Source organism: Papio anubis, unplaced genomic scaffold, assembly GCF_008728515.1.
Source record: "Papio anubis isolate 15944 unplaced genomic scaffold, Panubis1.0 scaffold119, whole genome shotgun sequence".
Taxonomy (NCBI): Eukaryota; Metazoa; Chordata; class Mammalia; order Primates; family Cercopithecidae; genus Papio; species Papio anubis.
The window spans coordinates 161,009-179,088 of record NW_022161054.1 but is presented as its reverse complement, the minus strand read 5'-3'; the positions used below and the strand labels follow the sequence as shown (position 1 = coordinate 179,088).

At 37.2% G+C, this 18,080-nt stretch overlaps 1 protein-coding gene across 9 annotated transcripts in view; it reads right to left on the bottom strand.

The window, feature by feature from the left end:
- LOC101001442 (ankyrin repeat domain-containing protein 18A-like) overlaps nt 1–18,080 on the bottom strand; it is a 57,347-nt gene that overhangs the window by 26,023 nt on the left and 13,244 nt on the right. For 3 of the 9 annotated variants that reach the window (XR_004181183.1, XM_009199159.4, XM_009199165.4), the window contains 4 exons: nt 13,953–14,006; nt 11,925–11,998; nt 6,019–6,936; nt 4,283–4,432 (listed from right to left, as the gene is read on the bottom strand). Coding sequence is in view for 7 of the 9 variants with exons in the window: in XM_009199159.4 (XP_009197423.3) it covers nt 4,283–4,432; nt 6,019–6,936; nt 11,925–11,998; nt 13,953–14,006 (1,196 nt within the window). In the remaining 2 variants the exon portion in view is untranslated. The remainder of the gene's footprint in view (nt 1–4,282; nt 4,433–6,018; nt 6,937–11,924; nt 11,999–13,952; nt 14,007–18,080) is intronic. The other 6 variants (XR_004181184.1, XM_009199160.4, XM_009199162.4 and 3 more) reach the window with 3 other exon arrangements.

The window sequence follows — 18,080 nt, the reverse complement described above, 5'->3', positions numbered from 1 at the left end:
GGTTCACGTGATTATCCTGTCTCAGCCTCCCGAGTAGCTGGGATTACAGGTGCCCACCACCTCACCCAGCTAATTGTTTGTTTTTAGTAGAGATGGGGTTTCACTATGTTGGCCAGGCAGGTCTTGAACTCCTGACCTCATGATCCGCCCACCTCGGTCTCTCAAAGTGCTGGGATTACAGGCATGAGCCACCATGCCCGGCTGCTACTCCTCTTTTTAAATTCTCTCAGAACTCCTAAAATCTCCAAAGGTTAACCTGGATTCCCTAATATATATTTCCAACTCTGACCTTTTTACTGAGGCTTCTTCCTTCTAGTACACATATTATAGACAATATTTTCAACCACACACTCATACATTGCTACCTGGTGCAGATTACTTTTGTAGATAGTGAATCTTGTCTATTTTATGTTGATTCTTATTGATGTTACTTTGAATATAGTATTATTTTCTAATCTTGAAGGGGGGCTGTCTCACCCTTAGGATATTGACCAGTATACTTTGTACTTTTTCCTTCTTTTCTTTTCTTTTTTTTTCCTTTTTCTTTGGATATTGACCAGTATACTTTGTCCTTCCTTCCTTCCTTCTTTTCTTTCTCTTTCTTTCTTTCCCTTTTTCTTTCTTTCCTTTCTTTCTTTCCTTTCTTTCTTCTTCCTTCCTTCTTTCCTTCCTTCCTTCCTTCCTTCTCTTTCTTTCATATCTCTCTCTTTCTTCTTTTTTTGACCACTATACTTTGTCCTTTTTTTCTTTTTCTTTCTTTTTTGTTGAGATAGAGTCACAGTCTCTTATCCAGGCTGGAGTGCAGTGGTGTCACGTCGGCTCACTGCAACTTCCATCTCCTGGGTTCAAGTGATTCTCCTGCCTCAGCCTCCTAAGTAGCTGGGACTACAGTTGCACACCACTACACCAAGCTAATTTTTGTATTTTCAGTAGAGACAGGGGTTTGCCATGTTGGCCAGGTTGTTCTTGTACTTCTGGCCTCAGGCAATCCACCCACCTCAGTCTCCCAAAGTGTTGGAATTACAGGCATGAGCCATGGCACCCAGCCCTTTTTTTCTTGTATAATAAAACTTTCCCATGAGAATCAGATTATCAATTGTTTGCCTTTGTTTCCTTCTAAAGAATTTCCTTTTCCATAGAGATATGGCATGATGAACATCTTGTTCTACAGTTTCTTTCTGGGGACACTCAACTATATCATTGGGAAGCTCCAGTCAAGTAGAGATCTCCCTTCTTCCTAATCGAGATTCTTCATCTCAAAATGGTGTCCATCAAATGTCTTATCCAGGTAGTCTCTTGCTTAGGAACTCATGAAATAAGAACCTTCTGGAGAAGTTAGAAGCTATTGACTGAGATGGTTTAAAGCTGTCCCTTATTATATGTTTTACTCCCAAGGCAGACATCACAGTGGCTAATAATTCTATGCCTGATGTCTAAATCAACTCTATGCGAATCTATAAAAAACATTTTATTTATGAGACAGAGTCTTGCTCTGCTACCCAGGCTGGAGTGCGATGGCTTGATTACCGCTCACTGCAGCCTTGATATTCTGAGCTCAAGCGATCCTCCCACCACAGCCTTCCAATGTAGCTGGGATTACAGGCATGCACCACCATGCCTCATCTGTTAAAAAAAATTTTTTTTGGTAGAGTCAGGGTCTCACTTATATTGCTCTGGCTAGTCTCAAATTCCTGGGCTCAAGCACTGTTCTTGCCTTAGCCTCCCAAAGTGCTAGAATTACTGGCATTAACCACCTCACCAACCAGGTGTTCCATGCAATGGTTTGAGAAGCAGTTCTACACAGAAGCCAGAAGGCCTGGGTCTGAATCCCAGCTCTACCAGATACTAGCTGTGTGAACTTGAGAAAATTAATTTTCTGTGTCTCTGGTTCTTTATCTATGAAATGGAGAGAATAATACCATCTACTTCACTGGGATGTTGGGAAGATTAAACCGGGGACTGACATGAAGCACTTAGAAGAGTACATGGTGCATGGCGAGCTACAGATAAGATTTGCTTAGAAGCACTTAGAAGAGTCCATGTACATAGTGAACTACAGATAAGATTTGCTATTAGCATGGTAATTTTTACTTTTTTATATCTTGACAATTGTACACGTTAGGCAGGTGGCATTCCAATGGGAGTAGTCTCCTAGAGCTGCACTGAATCATTCTTGACACCACTGAAAGTGGCAGCAAATGGGGAGCGCATAATTTATAGCTTACTTTTCTCTCCATATGACTCAGTGGGCAACAGTCATGTACGTAGTACAATGTAAACAGCACCTCCTGGATTGAGTAGTACATAACCGACATGAGCAGCAGAGACAGGCTGAGCCACGGAGCTGAAAACCCTGGACTCTATTGCTAAATCAAGGCTTCTGAATCAATTCCCTCCCAGAAGCTGTTGCTGTGGCACTGCTTTCACGAGTACTCCGCTGTGCGCTCGGATTAAGGGGCTGTGCTATCATTCATCAGACAAGCTGCAGCCAGAACTGTTCAGCTGACAAACTGGCAACCATCCAGAAATACAGTTTTGGCTACATAGTGAAGGAAGGCAAATTTAGATTCTTTTTCATACTGAGAAAAACATGAGCATTTGATTGAACAATTCTCCTTTATTAGACTAATTGGTTTTAATTTCATATTTAATTGCTAAAAATACACTTAGAATAAAAGACTTACTGTGTTAATGTCTCAAAGAAGAAATAACTGGTATGGTATATTTTGTTCTATGCTAAAAGCTGCCAAGCTAAAATATTTTCAATTTATACAAGGATAGGTGACATGCATGTCAGATATTATTTTCCCTTTAAGCAAATTTATGATGAGACAAAATTATCTTCCATCAAAAAGCCATGTCAAATTAAGGGCTAAGTTATTCTGCAGACTGGGCAACAAGTGCTGAGATGTAAGGTCAGTGAGAGTAAGAACAGTCAGAGAAAGCTTCATGAAGAGGAAATTGCCTGCCAGGTCTGAATGAATGAGGCTAGATGAGCAGGAACTGAGAAGGCAGGAAGGACAGCATGGGTAAAACTGGGGCTGACATCTGCCCAATTAACGCTAGGATAAAGTCCAATGGCAGAGAAATAAAAACATACATCCATACAATAACCTGTAAATGAATGTTCACAACAGCTGTTTTCATAATAGCCAAAAAGTGGAAACAACCTAAAGGTCCATCAGCTGATGAATGAATGGAAAACTCGTATAGCCATGAAATAGACTATTATGAGACAATAAGAAGGAATAAACTACTGATACGTGCTACAACATGGATAAAATTCTGAAAACATTCTGCTAAGTGAAAGAGCCAGTCAGAAAGGACTTCATATTGTATGACTCTGTGTATATAAAATATGCAGACCATACACATCTATGGAGACAAAAGTGGACAGTGGTTGCCTATAACTGGGGTAGGTGGAGAGACATGGGGTAGGGGTAGGTGGAGAGACGTGGAGAGGGGTTGCAGTCATGGCTAAGAGATGTGGGGTTGCTTTTCAGAGTGGCGAAAATGTTCTAGCATTGATTGTGCTGATGATTACACAATGCTGTGAATATACTAACAGACACTGAGTTGTACATTTTAAATGGTTGAACTGTCTGACATGTGAATTATCTCTCAGTGAAATTGTTTTAAAAATCTCATGGTAGGATCAAGATAATTTTCTCAGCTCTCTATTTTGGATGTATATGCTCTATCAGATCTGAATATTTTTATGCCATTACAGTATATTTTAAATGAAAGGAAGATGAAGGCAATGCCTAACTTTTCAAGTAGTTTGTGAATTAATCTAAAACGTGTGCATTTCAAAGAACAGTATGATGACCTTTCTGTACAAGTTAACCTAGAATCCATGAAATGAATAGGCACAGCTTCTGTGTCCATTCACAAAAGTGAAGAAATAAGACAACTTTCTGCAATATTCCATTAAACATTCTCCTCTGACTCAATCTGGCTTGCCTCACCAAGACAATAAGGAAATTATCTAAAAATACTGTTTAACAGGAAAAAAGTCAATTTTCTGTGAGGAGTGATTTATCATTCTCAACTTTCCCAAGAGTAAACATTGTAAGAGAAAACATATGCAACTATTTTTCAAAATGTCAGAACAAGAGCCAGAGTTGAAGAAATAAGTACGTTATAAAGATAATAAAATGGTAATAATCAATTATAATGAAATTACAAAAACAGGCTGTCCACTGAAATTAGTATCCTAAAACACTTTATATTATTCAACCAGCTACAGATTAATGGTCTACATGTTAAATTCCATACATACTTGACTTCCTACTTGAAATAATTTCTTCTTTGAAGCCCGTGTGTCATCCAAATTAATATGACAATGTGATGTACCTTCCAGTGGAGATTCTGACATAGAAAATTTGTTAAGGTGATCAGCCAGTTCTTCTTGAAGTCGTCTCACAATCACCTGATAAAATATTTTTGTTACCAATTTTATAAAGTGCCTTATTATTAAATTATGTTAATATTTAACTCTAGCATACATGCTTTGAAAATTATTACCACACACACAGATTCACTTTCTTTTCCTCATATGTACACATTCTTCTTTATTACTGAATTCAGTGAGGGGCACAGAAGGTGTTATCTTCCTGCCAAATCATTCTCTTACATGACAGATGGATTTAGCCCACTATTCATTCATCTTAGATCCTCAACTCAACCTGAGTTCCTCACATATTCAGTCACCTATTGAAATCCTTCCAACAGATTCCTATCTCAGAATAAAAGTAAAATTCCAATAGCCTTCAAGGCGCTAGGTAACATGGCCTCTAACTCTCTCCCTGACCTCAGCTCCTACATCTGTGTCCCGTACTCACTTCCATCCCATTCTCCATGAACTCTGCCACTCCTTATTAGTCTGAAAATGGGGATTCAATGTCAAACTCATAAATCACAGACAGCTACAAGTATCCTTGTACGGGAAAGAGTCATATCTAAATGATAGCCATTGAGACTTAAAATGTAAATTATGAGCTAATTATTCATAAAATATTCACAATAAATTATAAATACCTACCAGTGGGAACACTATATCGAATTTTTTTTTGCTAAAATTTGTGACATTTATTCCAAATTGTGATTTTATAACAAGTAGATGTCTTTAAAATTCTAAGTGGTCAGAAAAACACATAATGTGAGACTGACATATTTTTAGACTTAAGTCACATTGGTATGAATCAAAACAAAGTTATACCAACCAAAATACATAAAAGAGAGAGTCACTAAAGGAAAAGCATCACAAGACACAGCAACAAACTTCACTTCATCTGGGAAATCTAGAATTAAAAGTGTCAAAGCGGCTCACTTAATTGAATCTTAATTTCAAAATACACATTTCAGGTACAAGCATTTCCATTTACCTGCTTCATTATGGTCTTAGAATGTGGCAATATAAAGACATTAAATTTATTATTTCAGTAGTATAAGACTACCTCCCTTATCAACATTGCTCTGTATCTACTAAAATTTCATAGGTGACATAATGTCTTTACTCAAAGGAAAGCATCTGCCAGTTCTACCTTTTATTTTCTGGAAACAAAGTATGTTTCCAAGCTGATACAGTAAACATATTTTTTTTGGTTTTGTATTAAAACAGCTTTGTGGAAATATGATTTTTATTAAAACAGCTTTGTTGAAATATGATTTATAGAATTTATCTGTTTTAACAAACAGTTCAAAGATTTTTAGTAAATTTACTGTGTCGTGCAACCATCTCTACAATCCAACTTTAGAACATTTTCATCACTCCAGGACAATCCCTCATGCCCATTAGCAGTCACCACCCATTTCCAGCCCCAGCCCTACACAAACATTAATCTTCTTTCTGTTCCTATACATGTATTTCCTGGATGATTCATGTAAATGGAATTATACAGTATGGTAAACACATTTTCATCTATTTATTTTTATATTGAACTAGGTTCAACATACAGCCAAAATGAAATGCTTAAATTTCTTTCCAGAAGGTTAAAAAGTTTTCTTCATACTTACTTCTCCTTCTGCTTCTTCTTTTTCATACTGAAACAGTTTTTCTTTTAAATAATTATATTCATTCATTAATTCCATATTTTTTTCTTCTGTAAGATCTTCCTTTCCATTCTCAAGACAGTCTTCTTGGATATTAATGACTATCTCTTTATTATTGCCTTCCTTATAAGCATCCTTTACTTGTTGTTCAAGCAATAGATTTTCAAGTTCTTGTTGATGTATTCTCTCCTCTAAAGAGTTCTGCTTTCCAAAGGATTGACTTTCTTTAGCTTCCTCATTTGGATGCATCTGCTTCATTTCCTTTAATCGATACTGCGCTTGCTTTAGGTCCATCTGTACACTTTCTAAAGCCAGTGTCTTTTCCCTGAGAGCATCTCTTGTCTCATGAAGCTTACCTTCTAAGGTATTGAACTTCACCCGAGCTTTAGAAAGTTGTTTGGTAAGCAACTCATTCTTATCTGTTAATTGAGAAATATTGGAATCCATTTTTTCATGTACAGAAACATAATCTGCTCTCCATAAAACTAGTTCCAGGTCTTTTCTTTCCAAAATTTCATTGTACTCATTTATAGCAGAGGCCAGGCTAGAATGGAGGGATTCAACTTCAGCTTCTAGTCTTTCTTTGCTGTGTTTTTCCTTCTCCAATTTTGAATTCAGCCTTGTATTCTCAGCTTTCAGTTCATTAAGCTGTTGCGAATACTGGGCCGTTGTTTTTGTTATCATTTCGTCATTGAGTCTTACACTCTTTTCAAAGTTAGCATTCATTTCTGTAATACTTTTAATTTCCTGAATATATTCTTTTTCCTTTCTGAGACTGTCATTTTTTATTGTGTATAATTCCTGTTTGAGCATGGCAATGTCTCTCTTCAACATGTAATTTCCATACATCACATCCTTCTTTCTTCCATAACTTTGAGAATCCTAAATAAAACAAAACAAATTTTTAGCTAGCACTCAACAAAATAACATATCATGGTTATTTCTGAAGTGAAAGAACAACCTGTACATTCATGGAATTAAAAGTTGCTGTAAGTGGATATCAAACTGGAGAAAAAGTTGAAGTAAAACCTTGAACCTTAGCATACATTTCAAAAAGTTCAAAAATTTATTTGATGTCAGGCCGGGCGCGGTGGCTCAAGCCTGTAATCCCAGCACTTTGGGAGGCCGAGATGGGCGGATCACGAGGTCAGGAGATTGAGACCATCCTGGTGAACACGGTGAAACCCCGTCTCTACTAAAAAATACAAAAAACTAGCCGGGCGCAGTGGTGGGCGCCTGTAGTCCCAGCTACTCGGGAGGGTGAGGCAGGAGAATGGCGTGAACCCGGGAGGCGGAGCTTGCAGTGAGCTGAGATTCGGCCACTGCACTCCAGCCTGGGCGGCAGAGCGAGACTCCGTCTCAAAAAAAAAAAAAAAAAAAAAAAAATTAAATTTATTTGATGTCAATGAATCCATAAAACACACACACACACACACACACACACACACACACACACACTCTAGAGAATTTTTAAGAATATCAGAATTGGAAAAACCTTTCTCTGAATTACAACAAACTCAAAGCATAAAGTTAAATGTTAAAAATTTTGACTAAAATCTTGAAAAAAGAAAATTGCATTTATACTCTGATATCTAACCCAAGAGCTTTACCTCCACATCTATTTGGACAGATAAAATCTCTCAAAGTTTTAAAAGTTCTGTTTCTCTGATCATATTCTATTGTGATTTGACTCAACATTTTTTAGTCAGTTGTAAGAATTACATTTACTAAATCATAAATCTAGACATTGTACTAAGCACTTCTACATACAAACATTGATGAACTTATTTAATCATCACAATCCTTAAAAAAGAGAGGTTAAAAATATAAGCAAGCTGCAGGATTTTCCTCAGGGCTTCTGATTCTACTTCTAGTTCTCCATCAGATCACAGGTACTTCTGTGGTGTAAATGTATCAACACAAAAACAGAAACAAAAAGACACAGGCATAAAATGTGTCTTCTGTCTTTGTCACCTGGATTCTCCATGAAATAGCCAGATTGAGAGGATGTGACATGTGGGGCCTCAGAAACAGAAAAGAAGCTTTCCCTTTTCTGCACTAAGCTATTCTTTTCCCCACTGCTTGTTCTCCTTATTTTTTCATTTGGATCCTGGGATACCAAAAAAGTGAAGGTGCTCACTGAAATGAGGAACCAAAGTTTGCCACAACACAAGGAGCCGAGTCAAACTGCTGAGTTGCTAGTGCAGAATCCTGGAAAATGAGATGTTCCTCAAATTTACATTCAATTACCACAAAAGTTTATAGCTGGAAGATATACAGTATAGTTGTCCACTCTAGCCCCATTATCTACTTGATAAGGGAAGTAAAACCAAGAAATATTAAGTAACTCACTCAACGCTCCTAAGGTGGCATTACCTAGCATTTCGTGGCACCAAAAGGGAAGATACAATTACATGTTGCTGAATTACATAAATTACCAGATAAATGCATTAAATTCATCAAATAAATTAAAGGTGTGACTTTGGCAAAGCAATTTAATGGCTCAGAGGGTGGTGGGAGGCCTCATCTGCTTTTACTTTGAAAGAAAATCTCTAGATTTTTGTCTATCTTTAGAACACAATGTACAGAACTCAGCCTTCTACTACAGAGTCAAATGCTAAATTTTTGGCTGAGGAGTTATGGTACTTATGATAAAATCATACATCTCAAAATCTACCATATTTTATGAAACAACATCATGTAAAAGTCTGATTCAACAGAAACATTGGAGAGTGATGATTTTTTTAAATATGTGAAAGTATATATATTTGTTTCCAAAATTATTTAAAGTGGCCATGATGGAATTATAAGTTTAAACAGTTTGAGTCAAACAGATAAACCTGCATGCATGAAGCACGTTAAACAGACGTCTTTGGCTGGAAATATTTGTTGCAACTCTCAAGGTCAGACACATTTTCATGTCTCTTCTCAGTCATTGCTTCCCTCCCACTGTATTACCATTTTATCATTTAAATAAATGTAATTCATATTAAAATGAATATAGAAAAAAGAATCTAGACATTATTTCTTTAGCAATTTTCCTTATGCTTATCTAGTTCAGAAGGTCACATGGTATATAGTTAAATAATTTTCCCAGTGCATATGCCACTTGGAAGACTCATAGTGAGACTTAAGTTGATGAATGAGCAAAGATTATGGGAATTTTTTCCAGAACTGTTATTTAGATAGCCGCACTAATCTACTTTGACACGTAACTACACATTTAGATAACCCCACTGTAACTATATACATGAGATTTTCTTGAGTAGAGAACCAGAAAGAATCAGATAACTTATAATAAGAGAAGCAGCAAGGGAACCTCTTTCTTTTTATAGTTGAACTTCTTTTCTTCAAAGCCAGGACCTCTACTTGTAACAAGCCCACCTCATTCTTAAGCCTTTGCATATCTTGCTGTAAGTCTTCTTCTAGATATGCTTTTGATGTTCTGTCACTATGTGGTGGAGAATAACTCACATTTTCTAATTCGGGTTTCATGCTTTTATAGATATTAGCAGTGGGACTGTCACATGTGGGTCCCTGAAACACACTTGCCAGTCATCTTCTAAGCTTTAGAAGAGCTTCTAAGTTCCATATGGCTTGTGGAACAAGCGCTGTATTGGTTTTCGGTTTTTGTAAGTGTCTGTAACAGCAGAAATACTGTAGCTTTCTATCCATATTACATGCTTCAATTCTTTGAAGTGAGCAAACCACAAACCAAAAAGACTTTTTGCATCTCTAGACTGAGGCCAATGTCTAATGTCTAATTTCCAATCTGTGGTATTTTGGGTTGTATTTTCTTGTCATTTGAATATCAAACTCTTGGTCTTCTTTCATTTCAGCCATAACTACTGGGTTCCTTAATTTTTCAATTTCTGTATCATTACAACAATTCTCTTTCTTCTTCATCTCTGTGAGAAATGGCGACATGTCTGGTTTGTTACAGTTTTTACAGTCTGATTTATTTTCATTTGAATAAAGCTTAGAAGACGACTGGCAAGTGTGTTTCAGGGACTCCGAGTGTAAATGCAATGACAAGACCTGAGTGAGATGGACTCGTTCTGTTCAGGCAATGCCTGGAATACTAGAGAGTTAAGACACTCCAGGTGTATCTGCTTCCTCAGGGATATTATCAGGGATATGATTCATCAGATTACAGGGCACTCCCTTTAACTTTGTCCCTCTTTAGGTTTACAATGTAAAAGCTCTTCCTCAGGACAAACAGTAATTTTGGATTTTTCAAAACTTTCAACAATCTTCAGTTGAACTTTTTTGTAATGAATTTTTTTTTTGAGATGGACTTTCACTCTTGTTGCCCAGGCTGGAGTGCAATGGCATGATCTTGGCTCAACACAACCTCTGCCTCCCAGGTTCAAGCGATTCTCCTGCCTCAGCCTCCCGAGTAGCTGGGATTGCAGGCATGTGCCACCACATCTGGCTAATTTTGTATTGTTAGTAGAGACGGGGTTTCTCCACGTTGGTCAGGCTGGTCTCAAACTCTCAACCTCAGGTGATCTGCCCGCCTAGGCCTCCCAAAGTGCTGGCATTACAGGTGTGAGTCTTTGTAATGAATTTTAAAGGAAGTCCTGAATATACAGATATATCGTCTTTATTACAATTTTTACCCAGTTCTGGTTCTTGAGACTTTTTTTTTTTTTTGCAGGTGCAAAAGTGAAAATTAATTTGCTTCTTTTGTTTCTCAGATGTCTTTTCTGACAGGGTGCATGTTTTAAAATTAACTCTAGTCTCAATTAAGTATGAACAAAGAAAAAATAGAAAATAATTAAAATTGAACTGTGAAACTTAATCTATGTTTTACTACCCCTAAGTTACTGGATTATAACTAAGAAGTAAAAAATAATTTGCCTTGGCTTAATATAGGAGAAAAACATGAGTCAGGAAGCTTAACTCTGTTTGTTTGGAATAAACTTAATTCATTATGAATTAAATCTGACAGAAATGGGTTCACAGATGATATGTAGTATTCCACAGGCTTTCTCTCTTCAAAGGATTTTTACCTCAGCATACCCTAAATAGTGAACCCCTACAGTGAATTAATATCTCTGAGGATTAACTAAAGAGTTGGCAAATGCTAAATTATTAGAAGCCAAAATGAATACCAATCAGAAAGACAAGAAAATTTTTACATTCTACTTCAAATATTGTACTGTAATATGACAGTGTTATCTAGAAAGTTATCTGCTTATATCCAGGTCTAATATATTCTAAGCTCCACTAGTGACAGTGGGTTAAAAAATTTTAATGGCATTTTCTACTTATGTTAAAACAAGAAAGTTATTGTTTGTACCTTGACACCAAAGTCCCTTTCTGGAAGGCATGATTCTCTCAATAGGCAGTTGGGCTGATTTTATGAACCCATCCTCTCCCTAAACATAGACACTGAAGGCAACCAGAAACCAAAAAACAGACGAAGTCTTTAACCTCCGCACTGGTGACCAGCAACATAAAACTGCAAAGTTTGAACCACTGGGAACCACTCCTTTAACATGAGGTGAACTCAGGGGCCATCACTGTCCAATTGTTCATAATTTCTCTTGCTTAGTAATACAACTCCATTTCTGATGTTACCTTCTTTATCATGAAGAAGGTTATAAAAATAAAAGAGCAAAGCGACTTCTGGAAATTTCTGGCCTCAATTCCAAGGGTACAGATAGCTATGAGTTACTACAGACTGTAAGAATATTTTAAATTTTATAAGTGGCTAAAATGTTTTAAAATTCAATATGAAATTACGCTCTGTTGGATTCTAAAAGGATAGCCTATAAGGTCACTTCATTTGGACTATGCTATGGTATTAAAGAAAAACAAACAAACAAACCAATAGTAAACCAGAAATTTAAATTGCTATATACCTGTGGCTGTTTATTTCCACTTCTTTCAAGCCTTTCTTGCTTTTCCTCTGAAGCCACTTTTAAGTTGTGTTCTGCTGACAAATCCATATGTTCAGTTAAAATGAATGACTTAGAATAAAGACTATAATCTTTATTAAAATGGATACAAAATAACATACTTTTATTTTATAAATTGAGAGTTTAAATGAAGCTAAATGTTTATTGGAATATTTACATTTTTAAGAAGCACTTCTAATTACCTAAAACTTTAACAAACCACTTGGGGAGACACTAGATATCAGCAGGTTCAAGACATGCAAAAGTCTCAGGGTCACCCACAAATTATTCCACCCAATGTAAATAAACAAAACTGCTGGAAACAAAACAAAATTTAAAAATACAGTGAAAACATATAAAGTAACACTTTACCATTCTCTACTTCATAATAGTATCTTTTAAACAACATGCTAAGTTGTTATTTACTAATAATTTGCAAAATTTTTGTTACTGTTACACCTTTATAATGTACACCCTGTTTTTTACATCTGAAATGTTTTCCTCTACTATTCTGATAAATGTATTTTTGTGTTGTAAGACTCAGAATGTAGGCTGGGCACAGTAGCTCACACCTGTAATCCCATCACTTTGGAAGGTCCAGGTGGGATAACTGCTTAAAGCCAGGAGTTTAAGGCCAGTCTGGAGACCATAGTGAAATCCTGACTCTACAGAAAATTTGCCAGGTATGGTGGTGTGTGCCTGTAGTCCCAGCTACTCAAGAGGTTGAGGCAAGAGGATCCCTTAAGCCCAGGAGTTTCAGTTTGCAGTGAGTCTCGATCATGCCACTGCACTCTACCCTGGATGACACAGTAAGAACTTGTTTCCAAAAACAGAAAAAGAAAAAAGGAAAAAAGGCTCAAAATGCTATATGAAGTCCTCCTTGAATCTGGCTATCTTTCTCCACATACACAGGCTCTCTGTCCTTGGGGCTCCCTTAGTCCATTTTTCTAGTGTCCATTTTTCTAGTGTCACTTCACCATCTGAACTGCGCATCATGTTTTTGCACGTCTATCCCCTTTGTTGCTAGACTGTAGCAATCATCTTTGTATAAAGTCTTTATTTTACTAAATGTTTAATTGAGTTCCTGCTAAGTGGGGTTTAAAGAATGAGAATAAAAGCTGTCAGGGATGGTTTTTCTAGAGATCATGCATGGGCTGAGACTTAGACAGTGAGGTTCACCAGATTAAAAGAGGCAGAGGGCAGGAAAGATAGTACATGCCAGGCAGTGGCAAGAGAGGGAGAGAAGTTTCCCAGAGTGTATGTATTTGTCTACATGAGAGGGATGGTGACGGGGGCATCACCAGCAGCTCAGTAATGCCAGAAAAAGAGGCAGACAGAGAAAGGGCTGCAGATGGAGATTTGGGCAGAAGCCAGTTTCTGAAAGCCTTATATAAACCAACTATTACTGTTGTTTCTTAAATTTATAAAAAAAGCAAAACAAATTAGAAACGCATAATTCCAAGAAAAAGACCAACATTTTACTTTATTGTATCTTATCCTATTTGACTTGATTTTTCTTAGAGATGGGGTCTCACTCTGCCACCTAGGCTACAGTGTAAGGTTGTTATCATAACTAACTGCAGGATCAAACTTCTAGGCTCAAGTAATTTTCCTGCTTTAGCCTCCCAAGTAACTGAGATCACAGGGGCAGAACACCACACCCAGCTACAGATTTTTAAAAAATAGACACAAGATTTGGCGATGTTGCCCAGGCTGCTGGACCTCCTAGCCTCAAGGGATGCTTCTATCTCAGCCTCCAACACTGACAAGATCACAGGGAGGAGCCACCATCCCTGGCAACACCAATACTTTCAAATGAATAAACTGGAGCTCCATCATTTTATTTTATCATGGATGGGTGAAAACCTTGTAATAGACTCATGGACTCCATGGATTTGTGACAAGGAAACTATAGCATTAACTATGGCTGAAGCTTCCCTTGTCTCCCAGTCTCTTCACATGGTTAAGAGCAGAGACACTCAAGTGTCTTACCTTTTGCACCTTCTTTCCTTTTTTTCAAATTTGCAGGCTTCACAGCTGCTGTTTCTGCCAAACATACAAGCTTGTTAGCTATTCCTTCTAGAAAACATCATCCCTCTGCCTCCTTACCTGGCAAAGTTTCACTCACTCTGCATGCTTCCCCTAAATCCTACCCATTTTTTTAGAAGCTTGCAGTCATCACCACAAATTTAAAAGTGCATGGCATCTAATGAACATAATAAATTTCTAGTAAATAATAACTATATGCTCCCAGGTGACACCTATCCTCCATCTACCCTCTACAAAATGGGTCAGCACACTGCAGACCACACGCCAAATCCTGCCTACCGTAAGTTTTTTCTCAGTAAAGTTTTATGAGAGTACAGTCATGCCTATTCACTGACATGCTGCCTATGACTGCTTTCACACTACAATGGCAGGGTTGAGTAGCTACGACAGAGATCACATGGCCTTCAGCTGCTTAAATCGTTCTTGAAAGAGAGAGAGAGAGAGAAAGAGAGACCACATGGCCTAAAATATTTCCTATTTGGCCCTTTACAGAAAAAGTTTGCCAATCCCTGCTTTATACCCTGAACAGAATGCCCTAATTCTCAAATTGAATCTAATGCCTCCCCTGCTCACAATTTTCCAATGAATTTCTAGAGCAAACACTGCTGGCTCCCTACCCAAGAGCAGTTCCTTGTCGTTTCTTGCTGGAGAATCACAAATCTATTTGGATATTTATTATCTCAATACTCCTCTCCAGCTTCAAAAGGTAAGTGATTATTCAAAGCTAATCACATAACCACATTTGCTTTCCCAGTGCCTGGTTTAGGAATGAGTATGTGGTGTGATCCAGCTAATAAAATTTTACAAAAAGGGCTGAGCACGGTGGCTCATGCCTGTAACCCCAGCACTTTGGGTGGCCGAGACAGGCGGATCACAAGGTCAAGAGACCGAGACCATCCTAGACAACAAGGTGAAACCCCGTCTCTACTAAACATAGAAAAATTACCTGGGCTTGGTTACACGTGCCTGTTGTCCCAGCTCCTCGGGAGGCTGAGGCAGGAGAATTGCTTGACCTTGGGAGGTGGAGGCTGCAGTGAGCCGAGATCGTGCCACTGGACTCCAGACTGGCGACAGAGAGAGACTACATCCCCCCGCCAAAAAAAAAAAAAATTACAAAAAGTCCCCTGCAAGGTTCTGAGTTTTCTCCCAATTTAAAAGACACATGTGAAGAAAAGCAGCCCTTCCAGCCTTTAGATACTGTCTTGTGAGAACATGATGTTTGGAGCTGTTGCTAAGTAGCCAACCATGAAAGGAGACATGAACAAGACACTGTCAACAGCATAGCTGAAAGAGGAACAAGTGGGATCCAATAATATCACCAGACAACCAAAACAAGTCTAGTTCTTATGGTTTGGCCACTGTTATGTCCTCTAGTATCTGCAGCCAAAAGCATTCTACCTCAGAAGTTTCCCCTGGCCTACAGGATAAGATCTACTCAGTTCTATACTATTAAAAGTCTTTTACTGGACTTGTTTCTAGACACAGGTAAACCAACAACAAAGTCTCTCCTAAGCCTGCCTTCACTGACACATACTAAACACGATAAATACATAATAAATAATAACTGTAAGCTATTTTCACCTCATTAACAAGCTCTCCATATACATTTTTTTGCACTAGTAAATTTGAACTGCTCATAAACTCTACAAAGTTCACTCAAGTGTCCTATCTTTTGAACTTGCTCCTCGTGTTTTAAAACTTTCATTCCTCGTGGCTGCTGCTTCTGTCAAACATGCAAGCTTGTTAGATACTCCTTCTGCCAAGCATCATCCCTCTGCCTCCTTACCTGGCAAAGTTCCACCCACTATGCATGCTTACCCTAAATCCTACCCACATTTTAGAAGCTTGCATTCATTACCACAAACATAAACGTGCTTGGCACATACTGAACATGATACATATGTAATAAATAATAACTATAAGCTCCCAGGTGACATTGGACATACAGTAAGCACTATTTAAGGTGGTAAATAAATAACAGTGGTAATAACAATCTCCTAACTGTATTTTTTAAATGTATTTTGTAACATTGGAAAAATGCTTAGTCTATAAAAGATATATGATAGTTATTTTTTAAGTGGACAAGTATATGAATAAATTAAAATATTTTTCTTAAAAAGTCTGTTAAAAAACACAAAAATTAAATAGTTATCTATATTCTAATATTCTATTATGAGCACCTTAAAGACAAAAACTACGTCAATTCCATCTTTGTCTCGTGCATTTGCCAAACCTAACTTATAGAAGTGGTTTGATAAATATATACTAAATTAACGGTGTCTTTATACAGTTCAGACTGTACAACACATTAGGTGTTATACTTTTGTTATTGTGAACCATTTTTATAATTTTATTATAATTAAAAAAATTTTTCTGAGCCTAGAGTTTGGCTATTGGAATATTTATTATGATCATCTCTTGCCTAATGGTTACCAGAGTTTGTTTTGTTTTGTTTTTGTTTTTTGAGATGGAATCTTGCTCAGTCACCCAGGCTGGAGTGCAGTGGCACGTTCTCAGCTCACTGCAATCTCCACCTCCAAGGTTCAAACAATTCTCCTGCCTCAGCGTCCCGAGTAGTTGGGAATATGGGTGCCCACCCCCATGCCTGGTTAATTTTTGTACTTTTAGTAGAGATAGGGTTTCACCATGTTGGCCAGGCTGGTCTCAAACTCCTGACCTCAAGTGATCTGCCTTCCTTGGCCTCCCAAGTGCTGGGATTACATGCATGAGCCACCACGCCCAGCCTGGTAACAGATTATCTTGTCCCAACAAAATTACTATTATTATAATTATCCAGCATATAAAAAAACACAGCTTGTTCTAAGAAGTGAATATATCTCATGAGGTTCCAACTTATGGTGAATAAATTAAAAGTAGACCTTGTTTGTATAAGAATATGTAACATAATTTCTGCTTCTTGGGAAGGAATTACTTTTCTGTCTTCTGCATTCAGTAGGTATCTTCAGAAATAATCTCCTATTTGTATAGGTGCACAATGGCTCAGTTTTATGGTTCTTATTGCCATTTGTTTATGGTATCAGAAAGGGATTGTTGAATTCCCAGTTCTAAAGACAGTTACTTTCTTAGTGACACAAATTCCTGTGTAATACACTTGACCCTGAACAATAAGAGTTTGAACTGCAGGGGTCCACTTATATGCAGATTTTTCTTCTGCTTCTGCAACCAAGAGACAGCAAAACCAACCATTTTCTTCCTCCTCAGCCTAATTAACCTGAAGATGATGAAGATGAAGACCTTTGGGAGGATTCACTTATGTTTATGAATAGTAGGTATGTTTTTTTCTTTTCTATGATTTTCTTCGTAACAGCTTCATTTCTCTAGCTTATTTTATTCTAAAAGCATAGTATATAATAATGCAACACATACCAACTATGTGTTCATCGACCGTTTATGTTATCAGTAAAGTTTCCAGTCAATGGTAGGCTATTAGTAGTTATGTTTGGAAGGAGTCAAAGTTATACTCAGATTTTCAACTGCACAGGGATCAGAGTCCCTAACCCCCACAACATTCAAGAATCAACTGTAATTAACATTTATTTACTAAATATAAACCATTTACTATAAAAGTTAAATAGAAGATCCATTTGCATAACAAGTGCAATTTGTAACAATGTAATTATAGAGGAAAATGCAACATGTTAACTTAAAAATCTAATTTCTTATTTATATTAATACAAAAATATAATGTAGAATTTCAGGGATCATAAACGAATTTTTTTCAGAGAATACTGTTTGAGATTGAGAACTAACTTCTTAAATAACTGAATTCTAAACTAAAGAAATTAAATTTAAAAAATTAATTTATACATAAATATACATATTTTAAACTGCTCTTTTATGATTAAAAATACGTAATCTGACTTTTTTTGGTTTTTTTTGGAGATAGAGTCTCGCTCTTTCATCCAGGCTAGAGTGCAGTGGTGCCATCTCAGCTCACTGCAACCTCCACTTCCTGGGTTCAAGTGATTCTCCTGCCTCAGCCTCCCAAGTAACTGGGATTACAGGCGCCCGCCACCATGCCCAGCTAATTTTTGTATTTTTAGTAGAGAT